Source organism: Pleurodeles waltl, chromosome 4_1 (assembly GCF_031143425.1).
Source record: "Pleurodeles waltl isolate 20211129_DDA chromosome 4_1, aPleWal1.hap1.20221129, whole genome shotgun sequence".
Taxonomy (NCBI): Eukaryota; Metazoa; Chordata; class Amphibia; order Caudata; family Salamandridae; genus Pleurodeles; species Pleurodeles waltl.
In genome coordinates, this window is record NC_090442.1 from 771,778,176 (window position 1) to 771,794,324 (window position 16,149).

General features: G+C 46.7%; 1 protein-coding gene across 11 annotated transcripts in view; it reads right to left on the reverse strand.

The window, feature by feature from the left end:
* Positions 1-16,149, reverse strand: part of SBF1 (SET binding factor 1) — a 1,129,538-nt gene that overhangs the window by 215,410 nt on the left and 897,979 nt on the right. The window contains exon 32 of one of the 11 annotated variants that reach the window (XM_069229434.1): positions 992-2,133. The exons of 8 other annotated variants lie outside the window; for them this stretch is intronic. In XM_069229434.1, coding sequence (XP_069085535.1) covers positions 1,783-2,133 — 351 coding nt within the window. In that variant the 3' untranslated portion in view covers positions 992-1,782. Of the gene's footprint in view, positions 1-991; positions 2,134-16,149 lie in introns of those variants that run through there. 2 more of the 11 variants (XM_069229433.1, XM_069229432.1) reach the window with 2 other exon arrangements.

Genomic DNA, 16,149 nt, shown 5'->3' on the forward strand with positions numbered 1-16,149 from the left:
CCACCCTGGGGTGACCTCTTCTGCTCCCCACGACAACGCCTGCAGTGTGAATTAAGAGGACCAGAGGACTTCCCTGACCAGGAAAGCTCCGGACGAAGATATCCGTCATCTAAAGGTTCACTGCACCCGCAGCCCCCTGACCTTGGGGAACCTGACCTTTGGTGCAGCAACGTTCAGCAGGTGGCCCTCCTACTTATCCATCCTGTGGTTTTCCCAAACCGACCCCCTGGACCCAGCCTGCAGCATCCAAGTGACCCCCGGAGTCCCCTCATAGAAAAGCACTGGGAGCCCAACGCTCTGTTTGCACCCTGCATTTGGCCGCCCCTGTGCCGCTGAGGGCGTGTGTTTGGTACTTACTTGTGCCCCCCAGTGCTCCTCTAAACACCCCAGGTCTGCCCTTCGAAGACACAGGTACTTACCTGCCTGCAGATCTGAAACCGTGTGCCCTCGGTCTCCATAGGAGCCCATGTTAAATTTGCCTCATCTTTGATGTCTGCACCCGGCCGGCCCCATGTTGCTGGTTTTGGGTGGGTGTTTGGAGTTAATTGGAACCCTACCTGTGGGCTTCCCAACCCCAGAGACTGGAACTGTAAGTCGAGTACTTACCTCTAATATTTCAAAAACTGTAAAACTTATAGATTTCAAACAAAGTACTATTGATACATATGTGAAATACAAATCTATTGAAGTACTTACCTGCAAGTTGAATCTTGTGGTTCTAGAAATAAATTGAGAGAATATATTTTTACAATATAAAAACCATTGGTCCGGAGTTATGTCATTGAGTGTGTCCCTTTTCTATTGTCCGTCTGTGTGCAACAAATGCTTTGCACTACCCTCTGATAAGCCTAACTGCTTGACCTCACTAACACAAAAGAGAGCATTAGTATTATCTACTTCAGCCTCTGTTAAGCCTCTGGGGAACACCTGGACTCTCTGCACACTATATCTCATTTTGTAATAGAATATACAGAGCCAGCTTCCTACAAATGGTGATAACAGAACAGTTCTCTGTAATTTGCTATGTTCATATACACGTCTTCACTTTCAAATACAGTAAAATATTAAAGCTCAGAAAGCATGGAATCAACTGTTTTTAACATCCCAGTCATCAGAAACAATACCACTCATGGAAATTTTACACACATACGGAATTTGAATGACCTCAGAAGGACTATATATGTCAAATGATACTTTATCCCCCACACAATCCCATCTGGAATCGGAACTGCTGAAATGTTCACAAGGGACAAGTCTCTTCGGACATTATGAGAAGACAGGTAAGGTGACAAAACTGTAATCACCAGCTGAACAGCAGAGAGTTCAGGAAGATAATGACCATTTATCAGAAGGAAAAAGACATTACTGAAGCCAGTCCTAAGCAGACAGCAGACAGGCAAGCAATGTCAACAGTATCCACAGACAGTACCATGGATAAATTAAGCAATTGTTCATAAGCCAAATGTACAAATTACATGTCTTTGAGACAGTCTCAGTTCCAGAAGGTGATGTGTTAGAAAAAAAAAAGTCATCAATGTTTATGAAATAACTAGAAGCTGTCTGTGCAAACAGTCGCCGGTGCAAAGCTGATGGATGGAGCCATCTGTGGTGGTTCATAGTAGACAACGTCATCTGTCTGGGTCAAATTGCAATTATAGCGTTCCACATCTCGGACAGTGTTCGTTAATGAATTGTTGACAGGAATCAGCAGAAACTCATTATCCACCCTCCCCATGCTCGAGGAGACAATTGTAGCAATGGTGCTGGCAGAAATGTTGTTTACTACTTGTAATGGTAGTATTGGACAGTGAGAGGGGAGCGGGTACCACCCAAAGGACATCTGGGTTTACTGTGCAATATCGGCCACATGGTGCAATTTGACATCGTCAACAGAAACAAATCTGTTCTCTCTGGAACCAGGCAGCAGCGGTGTGACAACAGTTCTTGTACATGTATTCCGAGGATGGGAACCACTGCTCTGTAGGATGGGCCAAATTCCTTTTTCACAGCAATCTTTTCAAGCACAAGAGCCCCTACTTTAGGATTCCAGCTTGCAGATGTTGTTGGCCAATCCTTTATTCCCAAGGTGGTGGCACAGGCAGACAAATTCTCATCACAAAATTGTTGTAGCACCTGTAAAACAGCAACACATTCATTTATTTCCAATGGGATGCCTGCCGCCACCGCAGCAGAACCATCAAGATCAGGGACATACATAGGTATCCTGAAGAGGACCACATTTGGGGTGTGACCTCCAAAGGACTTTCTGGGCAGATTATTTAGTGCTCGCTGGACCCCATATAGGTGATGAAGCCAACTACAGCCTGAACCTATAACTTTTGCTGTTAAGGTCTGCTTTAAGTCTCTGTTCTTCCTCTCCACAACGCTGTTTCCCTCGGGATGATAGGGAGAGGAATAATGGAGTTGAACACCCATCTTTCCCATTGTGCCCCTGAATGCCCTAGAGGCAAAGGCAGGGCCCTGGTCCGAGTTGAATGCTGCAACCGCATATGTACTGATAAAGACTAGCAAATCTTTAATAACAGCCTGAGCGTCAGCCAACTGTTGTGGTCATACCCACAGGAATCTAGAACAAGAATCAACACTAACATATATTTGCATGCACCATAAGGGACCACAATGGTCCTGGTACAAACATTGTAGTGGTTTGTTGGAAATTAGGACGGAAGTCTGTGGTGGGCATTTAATGGTGGACCCTTTAATTTGATGGCAAATATCACAACAAAGGCCATATTGCTTGGATTGTTTGTAAACACCTGACCACCACAAGCGTTTTCGTAATAGTGATATTGCAGCAGCCACCCATGCGTGAGCAGAAGTGACACCCTCTTGCACTGCTTTGATTAAATCAATTCTGGTCTTGGTTGGGGATAATATGATCTCATAGCCCTAGAATGGTTGCAAATGCAATGTTCTGGGCACTGAAATCGTAGAAATATTTTGCAGGGTATGCTTTTGGTAAAGTCTTACAGTCAGCCGAAGCTCTCACAGCAGCCAGCGTCTAATCCTCCAACCTCATCTGTGAGCGAGATATTGCAGCAACAGAAGCAGTAGCTACTGTAGATTTGGCAGCTTTATCAGCCAAAGTGTTTCCTACAACGTGTACTCCTACACTTTGATGGCCTAATGTATGAACGTTGGGTAGTCTGTCCCGAAGGTCAGCTACCCTCCCCTACAGCCTTCTGTGTTTTATGTTGTTCCCTTTGGAATCTCTGAAGCCATTCAGGCATCAGTGATTTAAGTAGTCATTATAGATAGGACACAATAATACAAATCACACCCAATAATTGTTGGTTAGTCAGGATCTGTATGTTCCAGTGACAGGACAAGAGCCTTAAGCTCTGCCAATTGAGCAGTACAGTCCTCTACGGTCTGCGTGCAGGTATTCTGAGGGAGTAATATACCATGCCCCATCACTCCACTTATGACAGCGCAAGCAGCTGAATATTGATGTTTAGTATCTACATCTGGTTGTGCTGAACCACCAGTGTAAATGACAGTCGGTATTGGTCTAAAGGTTAGTAGGTACGGGGTACTCCTGGTTATACTGGAGGAATTCCAGGGTTTGAAGTTTTTGGTCACACATGTAAAGAACATAACTGGCAGTCAGGGAGGTTGCCCATGGAATCCATTGTTGGATTTAATGCTTTAGCGTTTGAAATGCTGACTTTGGGGCCCACCTTGAGGGCTGGCATTGAGGTGACAATAATAATGCATTTCCCTTTGGCAAGTGGCTCCCTTCGATTAAGGCCATCTGAACAGCGGTCAACATTTTTTCTGTTGGTCTAAAATGTTGTTCTGCATTGGAACACAAATGTGATTTGTATGCTATGGGTACTGTGTCACCTTCACTGAATGTGACACAGGTGAAACCGATGGCACAAGTAATTATTCTGATGACCATGTGTGTTTTGTTGTCATGTGTGTAAATGTTTTGCTTCTAGCATGTCCTGATGCAGTTCTCTGAGAATGCATGTATGTTCTGTTGTCCAGTGTTTCCTTGCAAAATGTGGACGAATTATGCGTTGTGCATAATCAGGTATGCATGTTCCGCCAAAGTTAAAGAAACCCAGCAATCACTGCAGTTTATTAATGGTATTTAGGGGTTGAAGTTCAGTATATTTTTCTAGAAAGTGCGGGCCAAGCTCTTGCTTTCATCTGATAATGCATATCCCAAAAACAGGACCCTTAAGAAAGCAATTTTAGTTTTCTTGAAATTGAATTTCTAGCTCTGGTCAGCGAATCCTAACACAATTCGATCCACCCTGGCCAGATGTATGTTGAGGTTGTCATTTGTGAGATAAACATCATCCATGTAAGACAACGCCCAGGGTCAATCTTGCGTAGTATTGATGTTACTCGAGATGAAAACAACCCAGGGTTGTTCTTATACCCATGAGGTAAATCGACAAAAGTATCAATGTAGTCCTAATGAGCTAAAGGCGCTAAAATCCCGACTTTCAGGTGCTAGATTTTGGCAGAAAAAAACGGTGGAAATATCCAAGGTTGTTTTGTATTTTTTGCGCACTATGTTGTTAATTACTGCTGTGTGAACGTTTAAGTGTCTGTAATCTAACACTATTCTACATGAATGATCTGGTTTGCAACATGGAATAATGGCTTATTCACTGCAGAGACACAGGGCTCAATTATTCCCTGGTACTCAAGTTTTGTGAGAATCTCTCTCAATGGAGCTTTAATGGAAACCGCCCTCATCTCAGTCACAGACGACATCAGAACCCTGATGGACAACGGTGAAACAGTCGCCCTCATTCTCCTCGACCTCTCGGCTGCCTTTGACACCGTCTGTCACCGCACCCTAATCACCCGCCTACGCTCCACCGGGATCCAAGGCCAGGCCCTGGACTGGATCGCCTCCTTCCTCGCTAACCGCTCCCAAAGAGTTTACCTCCCTCCGTTTCGCTCAGAACCCACCAAGATCATCTGCGGCGTACCTCAAGGCTCATCGCTCAGCCCGACACTCTTCAATGTCTACATGAGCCCCCTCGCCGACATCGTACGCAAGCACGACATCATCATCACCTCCTACGCCGACGACACCCAACTTGTACTCTCCCTCACCAAGGACCCCGCCAGCGCCAAGACCAACCTACAAGAGGGTATGAAGGACGTCGCAGATTGGATGAGGCTCAGCCGCCTAAAGCTGAACTCTGAAAAAACGGAAGTCCTCATCCTCGGCAACACCCCGTCCGCCTGGGACGACTCCTGGTGGCCCACGGCCCTCGGCACTGCACCGACCCCCGCAGACCACGCCCGCAACCTCGGCTTCATCTTGGACCCTCTTCTCACCATGACCAAGCAAGTCAACGCCGTGTCCTCCGCCTGCTTCCTCACTCTCCGCATGCTCCGTAAGATCTTCCGCTGGATCCCCGCCGACACCAGAAAAACCGTGACCCACGCCCTCGTCACGACCCGCCTGGACTACGGCAACACCCTCTACGCCGGGACCACAGCCAAACTCCAAAACCGCCTGCAACGCATCCAAAACGCCTCGGCCCGCCTCATCCTCGACGTACCCCGCAACAGCCACATCTCCGCACACCTGAGACACCTGCATTGGCTCCCAGTCAGCAAAAGGATCACCTTCCGTCTTCTCACCCACGCACACAAAGCCCTCCACAACAAGGGACTGGAATACCTCAACAGACGCCTCAGCTTCTACGTCCCCACCCGCCCCCTCCGCTCCGCTGGCCTCGCACTTGCTGCCGTCCCTCGCACCCGCCGCTCCACGGCGGGTGGGAGATCTTTCTCCTTCCTGGCGGCCAAGACCTGGAACTCCCTCCCCACCAGCCTCAGGACCACCCAGGACCACTCCGCTTTCCGGAGACTCCTAAAGACTTGGCTGTTCGAGCAGCGATAACCCCCCCTTTCCCCCCTAGCGCCTTGAGACCCGCACGGGTGAGTAGCGCGCTTTATAAATGTTAATGATTTGATTTGATTTGATTTACCCTTATGTAATAGGATATTGAGGTTGAAGCTGTGGTGAAGATCTAATTGGAATACATGGTAGGGAAATTCTTTATCCCATCCCACATGGTTGCAGTACAGCCCAGGAGCCTGCGCTAGAGCCCAATCAGCAGCATAGGCTTCCTTTTCCGTGTCTGGAACCAGGACTGAGAAAGAATGTAAAAGGACATCTTCCCCATGTGGGAGCTTGCGGGCAAATTCAGGTGGCCAATATTCTTCTTCCAAAAGAATATCATAGTTTACATTTTCACCAAATATTATTTCAATACTGCACTGTATGTCTCCCTCAATTTGGATATTAAATTAATAAATCCTGTCAGGTAGGAAGACGCGCCTCTCCGCTGCCTCGACGAGAAGTCATTAGTTGCTGTCATATCCAGATGATCTTTAAGATTCTGGCGACAAATCTTGACTTCTGCCATGGTGTCAACTAGAGTCACGTCCTGTTCTTCAACAGTGTTCTCACCATGGATGGAATTTTCACTGAATTTGCAGCAACGTTTTTCTTTTTAAATTGGGGTTTTAGATGAGAGGAGTTGACCTCTTTTTTAACTTATGCTTCTGAAGAACGTTGCAAGTCCTTCTTCGGCTTCATGAAGTCACTTCGCATTTCAGACCGTCCCGCTCTCTCTCACTCTCTCTCACTCTGTTTGACCAGTGTGTCCAGAAAAGAACGAGAGGGCTGTGTATCAGTATATTGGTACCAGTCAGGAGTTTTAAAATTTTCTATATTTCTGATATTATATATTCTTTCAGAGGTCTCCAGTTGTGGAGATTCTCTTCTTTTACGTCTTCTGTCTTTGTTTTGTTTGTCCCAGCATTTTTTAGAACCCTCTTGTTCAGTACCCTCCTTAGGGGTGGTACTTTGTAGTTTTGTTTTTCTGGCCCCCATACTATCCTGTCCTATACTAGCATAGGTGTCAGAAATAATCTTTGGCAGCTCGTGCTCCTATTCCTGCTGAAGAACCTCTTTTTGCCATTGGCGAATGGCCAATGCTGCTGCTTCCCCTTTAATGTTACTTAAAATAAATGAGGACACTGCCAAAACTGTGCATCAGTTTTATCCTCAAATCCAGGGCCGGGGCAGCCCTGTGTTCATTTTGAATTTGTTTTAACACTTCAGGTAAATTGGCAAGTATTGGGGTACCATGCGTGGTAGTGTAGATTACAGCAAAGACTGAAACCCAAGTGTTAGAATCTCCTATTGAGGGGACCATGCTAAACGGCAAAGCTCATGGTGAGAAGTTTAGCTCTGTCTTGGAGTCCCGTATGGGGAAACACTGCTTCCAGCTGATTTGTTTTTTGTGCAATACAGAAAAGAATCTTCTCCTGCTCTGTAGGTGCTTTTCCCATTATTGAGTGGACTGTTTGTGGAATAATTTCCAGAACAGCCAATTGATTAGCAGCTGGAGCAGCCCTTGATGCGGCAGTGTTCAAAGTCCGCATCAGGAATTTTAATACTTGTCTATATATTGCTACTTGCTTGTTGTAAAGTGTGTGTACATCAGCCACTTGCATAGCATGCACACTCGGATGTTACGTGTATGTGATAAGTGTTGGCCACGTTGGTCCATCATTGCTGAAATGACCTAATCTCACACGTTGTATAATATGTTGAAGGGTGCTACAGGTTTTGATGTTCTTGATAAGAGAGAGGTATCTCTAAGTATTGGTAAGCTCAGTACTGTTGTGATATGTTTGCTATTCTGTATGAATGAAATGTATGTGAATTTGTATATGTTTCAGGAAAGTTGACACAGGAGTAGAATATTTCTGTCCTATATGCGTCATGGGCTTTCAAGACAAATGTGACATCCCTGCCCTCCTTCTGTTAAGCCATGGGCTACAAGAAACTGCGCAAGTGGATATCTGCAGTTATCTCTAATGTTTATAGCGTTTGCCATATCAAATAATAGGTGTTAGGGTTGGGAATACCAATGGGGGAAAAATCCTTTTATGGTTCAAGCTTCAACAACCAACACCCTAAATAGCTATTCCCTTTTTAGTGGAGGAGGATCGCCCCTAAGACCATGGACATCTCCATGTGATGGTACTTAGGGTACCTTCAGTGTGTGTGTGACAGAGATTCTCAGGAGACTTGCAAAATTAGTACCTACACCATCGTTGGTGGTGCCATGTCATTTGGACTCCCCCATTATAACAAGTCTGTTGGATTAGGGGCAGCAGCACCTCTGCGTTGTAGGCGACTGAGTCACTGCCACACCAGTCGGCAGCTGTCAGCCTAACCCTCTCGGCTCTCTAGCAGCACTTCACTAAACCCAACCGGTAAATGTTATCTGTGGCAGCCTGGTGTGGAACTCTTAACACCCCTCAGGGAAATCATGGTGAAACAAGCCTTACCCATTTCGTCCCACATACAAGTCTCTTGCACACACGTAGGCAAGAAAAGAGATGGAGGAACGTTTTCAATACATTTATAGAAAAGACTGCAATCTATGATAAAAGTGCACTGATTAAGATAATGAGGAATAACAATTACAGGATTGTAAAAATTAGAGGTGTAAATATGAATAATCCCAACCTATTTGTCATAATATGAGTTCACAATTCCTACCTAAAAGCCTAATCCCTAGCTCCTTAGCGAGAGCATGGCCTTGAAAACCAAACCTGTCAGTACAGTGTCCATGAGAAGTACACCCCTCCCCAGTTACCTTGGTACAAGGTCAGGTCGCCAGTCTCCAGGTCAGAATCCATGGAGAGACAAAAGCTGAGGTCGACTGAAAACCAGCATGCAGCATGGATGGAAATTCTCGCTGGAACCCCTTCTAATGCCCTTTGTCCTACAAGATGTTTTTATGGGGGACATGTTTATGTTCATGCACAGAAGCCTGACGTGGGCATGTACCTAAGTGCTAGATTGTTTACGCAGTCTTGGGGCCGGCAATACAAAATATTATTCTGTGTGCCTCACAATCCATTCCTGTAAATCTGAGGAAAAGAACATGAGGCCAAGTACATCATGCATAGCACTGATAATGACCCTTTTGCAGAATAGAGGCTGATAATGAAATTAAAACAATGCCACTAAAAGAAGCAATAATAAAATGAATTCAAATGAATACAAAGATACAGGGCATAATAACTAAAAAAAAGGGCACTTGCCGCAAGCCTAAGCTAAGCTATCACTGTGCCCAAGCAACTAACTAAAATGGAGGGGCGCTCTCCATCTGCACCTGAAATTTGCCCTAATGGGCAGCTGGTGCTGACCCTCTCTGGCATGTGATGCCCTCAGGAGTGCGGCTGCATTGGACCTGGGTGACATAGGTGTGTAAGTGCTGTCCCTCACCCTGGGTCCCTGGTAAAGACTTTGGACCTGCCACTCAAAATGGACCTACACGCGCTGGGGCTGGTGCAGTGTGACAAGCTGGATTGCCCCCTGGCTGGGCATTGCACCCCCAACCGCAATAATGGTAAAGCCAAAGCAGGGCAAACTGACCCCTACTCTGCAAAGGGGCCTTGTGGACCTCCTGGTGCAGCTAACGCCTTCGGCCAGCGACAAGCTAAGTACTTTGGAAGCTACCCTGGAAAACCACTCAGGTCAATTTGAGAAGATTCTGTAGCAGTCCTAGACATGAGGGCTAGAAACTAAAACAGATGTGGTCAACACTGAGGTGAACCTCTTCCGGCTGAATCACAAAAAGTTGGCGGAACTATCACTTTGAGGCGGCCTATGTTGCCGGAGGTGCAATCGCAGTTTCGCCGTTTCCGAATAGAAGTGTCACAATTGCAATCCTAAGCTGAAGACATAGAAGCCCGCTCAAGGTGCAACAATATTTGTCTCCTAGTTTTCCTGAACAGTCCAAGGGCCCCTAAATGGAACTGTTTTCGGAGGGCTGGCTGGCAGAGACACTGCTGGAGGGTCAATCATCCATGTTCTTCTCCAATGAAAGGGCGCACTGCATCCTAGGGCAACCACCTTTACCTGGGACGAGTCCCAGCTGGTGACTGCCAGACCACTAAACTACAGGGACCGGGATCCCAGTCTGCAGCTCTTCAGGCACTACGAAGGAGATGCCATCACAGCTTATCCTGACAACAGGGTGGAGGTCTAACTGTGTTGCAACTCCTACATGGCAGTTAAACACCAACTGTGCCTCCTGGGCATGAAGTATGCTTTGCTTTTCCCAGCCAGACTTAGGGTGGTGGATGGCGATGTGGCTCACTTCTTTCAAACTCCAGAGGAGGCATGGGTTTGGATACAGCAGAAGGGGGTTCTGCTTACCAAGGATGATGGTGATGAGACCCGTGACACAGCATGGGGTGCCCGGTGGAAGAGGAGATCTAGGCAGCCTGGGGATCGTCCCACATCAAAGCAGGCGGCAGAGGAGTGGGCACAAGTGGTGGCAGAGGTGCTCCAACATAGGCACAACCCTTTTGCCAATCTTGACTTGGACTGGGGGGTTGGACTCTGACACTGGCACGCATGCATCAGATGGCTCGCAGGGGATGGGCTGACCCTCACTCCCAGACCTGTAGACGATATCCTTTTTGTGATAGTCAGTGATGCACCTGGTTCTCCTGGCAGTTTCTTTTCTGTGGGGGGCTTTTTGACACTCTGATGAAGGGGCTGTTTGGTGGTCATGCCTTGGGTGGATGTGTAGCCTACTTGGTTGTTCCTTAGCCCTGCTGGAGAACCACAACAGCAACATCCCCACACCCTGAAGATGACGGGAATACCTTTTTCATAGATGTTTACCATTTTATGTGCTTTCATTTGTTACATGGCGTGGGAGGACACAGAGTTTTGGTTACTACAGTTTAATTTGTTTAAAGCACTATAATGCAGAGCTATATTTCCAGCCACTGCGCTCTCTAGTCGCTACAGAATGGCAGGATGCACACTCAGACCTAGTCCCATACTACAATGCTGCCTGGGAGGGGAGCTGCAACTCCACCCGGTGGGGTGCTTGTGGGACTCTGAGCGCTTGCACTGTGGGGTGCTTCTTATTTACATAACAGCATGCCTGTGTTGGACAACACAAGTACACCGATATCCAGATATAACATTTTCACATGGAACATATGGGGCATGGGCATGCAACACGACGGTGCGGGGGTGGGCGGAAAATCTACAACACTAAACCTATACTAACTTTGGTATACACCCACCTGGAGACATCAACAGCCAAAAATGTACACTTAGCAACTAGCAGGAAAAGCATAACATACATGGGGCCCTATGGGAGGGCCAAACCATATACTAAGAAAGTGGTATAAGAATGGAGGTGCCCAACCAAGGTAGGTGTGTTGGGATCCCAGGGGCTGGGAGTAGGACATCACCAGATGCAAGTACTAGAAATCCCACAGGCACGTGGGTGCAGGGTTGGTATCGAGCCGGATGTCCCATAGGCTAAATTAAGACCGTCACGGTTGAATTTTTATGGATTCAGGACCCTTCTCAGTGGACCCCGAGAAAACCAGTTGGTACAAAGAAGGTTGGAGAGTGCCCCCACCCATGGATACCCAGAAGACCGGAGTACCTACACCAGGGAGCCCAGGTGCATAGGGGTGAAGTGGCATAGGAAACCCTAGTTGAAGCCAGTGGAAGCCTCGACTGTCCAGCTGCTGTCGTGAACTGTGGACCAGGCTGGTGAATTCCAGACATGAAGAACCTGAAAAAAAATGGGGGCAGTGTCCAGAACACTTGGAGGTGTCCAGGCGGTGCAGATAGGCAATGCCCACTCTCTTGGAGGTGAAGTTCCTGCAGGGCAGTGAAGGAAGAAGTCCAGCTGTGGAATCCAGAGGGATGCAGGAGATTCTTGGAGTCACCCACAAGCTGTCCTACGCCAGTCACCGGATTACAGGAGGGGTCAGTGGCCAGCAGGACCACCAACAAGCTTTGGCAAATCCAAGTAGCTGGTACAAGGAAAATTGCAGGTTTTGGAGGACGAGCAAGGTCTTAATGATTTGACCTTTGAAGGGGAGTCAGGGCAGGCCTGCAGCAGGAAGGAAACCAGCCGGAGTCAAAAGCCCCCACGAGAGACCCAGTGGCAGCAGGCACAGGGAGTCACAGATAGGCCTCAGCAGCACAACAAACAGGAGTCCCACGTCGTGGGAACTGAATCTGGAGTTGCAGAGTGCCAGAGGCTGGGGCTTCTAGGAGATAGAAGATCTCTTGGAAGAAGAGCCAACAAGCCTTGGCAAGAGCAACAGCTGTGGTGCACAGGGGTTCTGTTCCAGTGAGTGCAGCAAGGGTCCACCGTCTCCCAAGTTGGTCAGAAGACAAGTTGGACCCAGAGAGGACTACAGAACCACCACCTGGGAGCAGAGCCTTTACATTGTCTGGGGGACAGCAGGATCCACCAGATGGTCGCCGTCATCTTGAGGTGCCTCAGGATGCAGGGGAGTGATTCCTTCACTACAAGGGAGATTCTTTCTTGCTCCTTGGATGCAGTCAGAGTCCGTGTGACCTTGGAGGATGCACAGCCACAGATGTTGCAGAAACCTTGCAGGAGATGGAGAAACAATATTGCAGTAGGAGCCCTCCCAACTGGATACAGTCTTGTTTCAGTTTCAAAAGCAGACCAGCGGTGGTTCCGGAGACCAGGTGCAGAAGATTTCTTGGAAAGAGTTTCTTGAAGAGTCTTGCTCAACAAATCTGAGGACCCACCCTCGGGGGAGCCCTTAAGGAAACCTAAAAGGGGGTTGGTCACTCTCTGTATTGAACCACCTATCAGAGGGGGTCAGGGAAGTCATCTACCTGACTTAGCCAGTCAGATACTCTGAGGGGCATCTGCCCACCTTGTTTCCAAGATGACAGAATCAACCGGCCACCTGGCAGAGCTCTGTTCACCTCTCTAGGGGAGGAGCTGGACAGGGAGGTGGTCACTCTCCTCTCCTTTTGAGTAGTTTCATGCTAGAGCGGGAACCAGGGGAAAACTGGATTATGCAAGGAGGGCACCAAATGTGCCCTTCAAAGCACCCTGGTGGCGCTCACAAGCCACTCCACCCCAGCCCAGAGACACCTATTGCAAAGGGAGAGGTGATCCTACCTCTCTCTTGCAGGAAACCTATTGTTCTGCCTACCCTGCTTGAGTTAGGCTGAACAGCAGGTGGGCAGAACAGTGTCTGGGGTCGGCAGCATCATGGGCTGGCAGTTAGAACCCTGCACAGGTAGAACTGGAGGATCCTCTAAAGAACCCCCAGGGTACTTGGGATCATGCAACTAGTACTGGAATCGCTGTAGTTGCATGATTCCAACATGTTTGATCCCAAACATGCCTTGGTTCGGAGAAGCCATTATATAGTTGTACCACTCGTGTTGACCAGTGTCCACTACATACCTTAAGATAGCTTTCCCGCACTTACAAAGCCCGGGAATGGAGTCTTGGGTTTGTAGGGGTACCATGCTCATGCAGGGGTACCCTCATAAGTAGAGACTTGCACTCTGTCACCCCTTTGGTAGGCCCTTCAGTCCCAGGGCAAAGTGTCCAAGTGCAGTGCCCAGGATTTAAGGCAAGCCTTATATCTGTAGTGAAATTTGCATGTACCATCTCACGCAGGCTGCCATGGCAGACCTGCAGAGACAGTTTGCCTGAGCTCCCATGGGTGGCATAATACATGCTGCAGCCCAGGGAGACCCCTACTGTACCAATGCCCTGGGTACCGAAGTTACATGTACTAGGGACTTACATGAGTGCACTAGTATACCAATTGTGGGACGTAAAAAGTTTACCAGCAACCAAATTTAGAGGAGAGCGCACATACACTGGTGTCCTGATTAACAGGATTCCAGTGCACTATACACATTGAAACCAGGCAAAAAGTGGTATGGTTCTACAACCAGAACCCAGCTTCCTACAGCACCCACTGTGTTCCTGACTGCTTCAGAAATACAACAATGCACACAAATTGGCACTGCTGCTGGAGTCCCTTCAGGAGGCTTGGATTGCAGTGCTCCCCAAAACTGGTTATGACCCCAAGGATATGAAATTGTATTGTACTGTAAGATTTTGAGATAGGTCCTTCCGAGTAGGTTGCCGCCATTGATGAGGATCCTGGTCCAATCAGACCAGAACGGGTTCATACCTGACAGGAACATGTTTTTAAACATAAGGCACCTGCTTAGTCTCATGGGTGATGCTGCCACCCTTCACTAGGACTTCTTGGTTGTGTCACTTGATATAAAAAAGGCATGTGATAAACTGGGTTTCTAGCTCATTAGGTGGATTTGGACCCTTTATAACAAGCTGTTGGTCAGAATTAAGACAGGCAAGACCATATATCGGATCGCTTCAGACTTGGCAGGGGCACCCACAGCAGGGTTGCCCGCTGTCTTCTTTATTATTTGCCCTGGCTATGGAAACTCTGGCGTGTTTACTTCGCACCCCAACATTCTGAGAGGCTGTCACCCTCCTGACAGGACTGGTGTTTTTGGAAGCTTTGCTGCTATGGTGTTTCTGCAAATTCTTGATATCCTCTCGCCTACTGGCACCGAAAACCATGACCATGACTGCCAGTGAAGAGCCCCATAGCCTTACTGCCTCTAAGTCCTACATTTTCACTAGGAAGGGACATAATTGAGGTGCTGCTTCACTTCTGGGTGGAAGCCCGAGACTCTGAGCCATGTGTACTTATGTGAATCTATAGCCCTACATGCCACGAACAGATGTCTACTGGGTAAGTAACAATTTCCGTTTGATGGCATGTGTCGCTGTAGATACACATGCTTTGCATCGACTGTAAAGTTGTCCCGCCCAAAATAAGTGGTGGCTAGCCTGTAGGAGTTGGAGTAGCTTAAAATAATGTCATAAGGACTGACTGCTTGGCCAACATGTGCTTGTTGACAAGTTAGAACATCTACACAGTAGTGTTTAGTAAAGGTGTGTGGTGTAGACCAAGTAGCAGCTTTACAAAGATCTGCTATTGGAATGTTTCCCAAAAAAGGCCTTTTTTTCCTGGTAGTGTGTGCTCTAGCAGCTACTGGTAGTTGTCTTTTAACTTTAAGATAACAAGTTTGGATACACTTGACTATCAATCTAGCTAATCCATTATTTGAAATTAGATTACCCTTGTTAGGCATTGAAAAAGCTATGAATAGTTGTTTTGATCTCCTAAAACTTTTTGTCCTGTCAATATAATACATGAGAGCTCTTTTAACATCCAGTGTATGGAGAGCTCTTTCAGCGACTGAGTCTGGCTGTGGGAAGAAGACTGGCAACTCCACTAATTGATTAATATAAAATGGTGAAACTACCTTAGGTAGGAATTTCGGGTTTTGTTCTAATTACTATTTTGTTTTTATGTATTAGGAAGAAGGGTTCCTCTAAAGTGAACACTTGTATTTCACATACCCTTCTTAAAGAAGTTATAGCTACTAAAACAACAACCTTCCATGAAATGAATTGTAAAGCACAGGAGTGCATGGGTTCAAATGATGGACCAATAAGTCTGGTAAGAACAATGTTAAGCTTCCATACAGGAGCTAGAGGAACTCTGGGTGGAATAACTCTCTTAAGGCCTTCCATGAATGCCTTGATGGCAGGAATGCAAAATAAATAAACATATTGTCTGTTTTAGAGGTTTTTAGAGGTTTTTTATTTAAATAAATAAATAAATAAATAAATAAATAAATAAATAAATAAATAAAATAAATAAAATAAATAAATAAATAAATAAGCAGCTATGGCTGCTAAAGGAGGTCTAATAGAAGAGTATTCTAGATATGCCTTTTGCAAATGTAGCAAATAACCAACAATGTCTTGTACTGAGGGTTTAAATGGATCAATAATTTTAGGTTGACAATAATATACAAAACGTTTCTTTCATTTAGCAGCATAACACTCTCTAGTTGTAGGTCTGCAAGCTTCTTTAAGAATGTCCTTACATCCAGAAGGAAGTTGTAAGTAGCCAAACTCTATGATTCAGGGCCCATATCGCAAATTTGAGTCCTTTGGGGTTTGGATATCTTATCTGACCTCTCTTCTGAGTCAAAAGATCTGGTCTGTTTGGAGGTTTTGATGTAGAACTACAGACAGAGCCAACAGCGTTGTGTACCAAGGCTGACATGTCCATGTGGGGGCTACTAGAATCATGGTGAGTGATGTTTGTTTCAATTTGCATTTTAGAAATGGTGTGAGTGGGAGAGGTGGAAAAGCGTAAGCAAATATCCCTGATCAA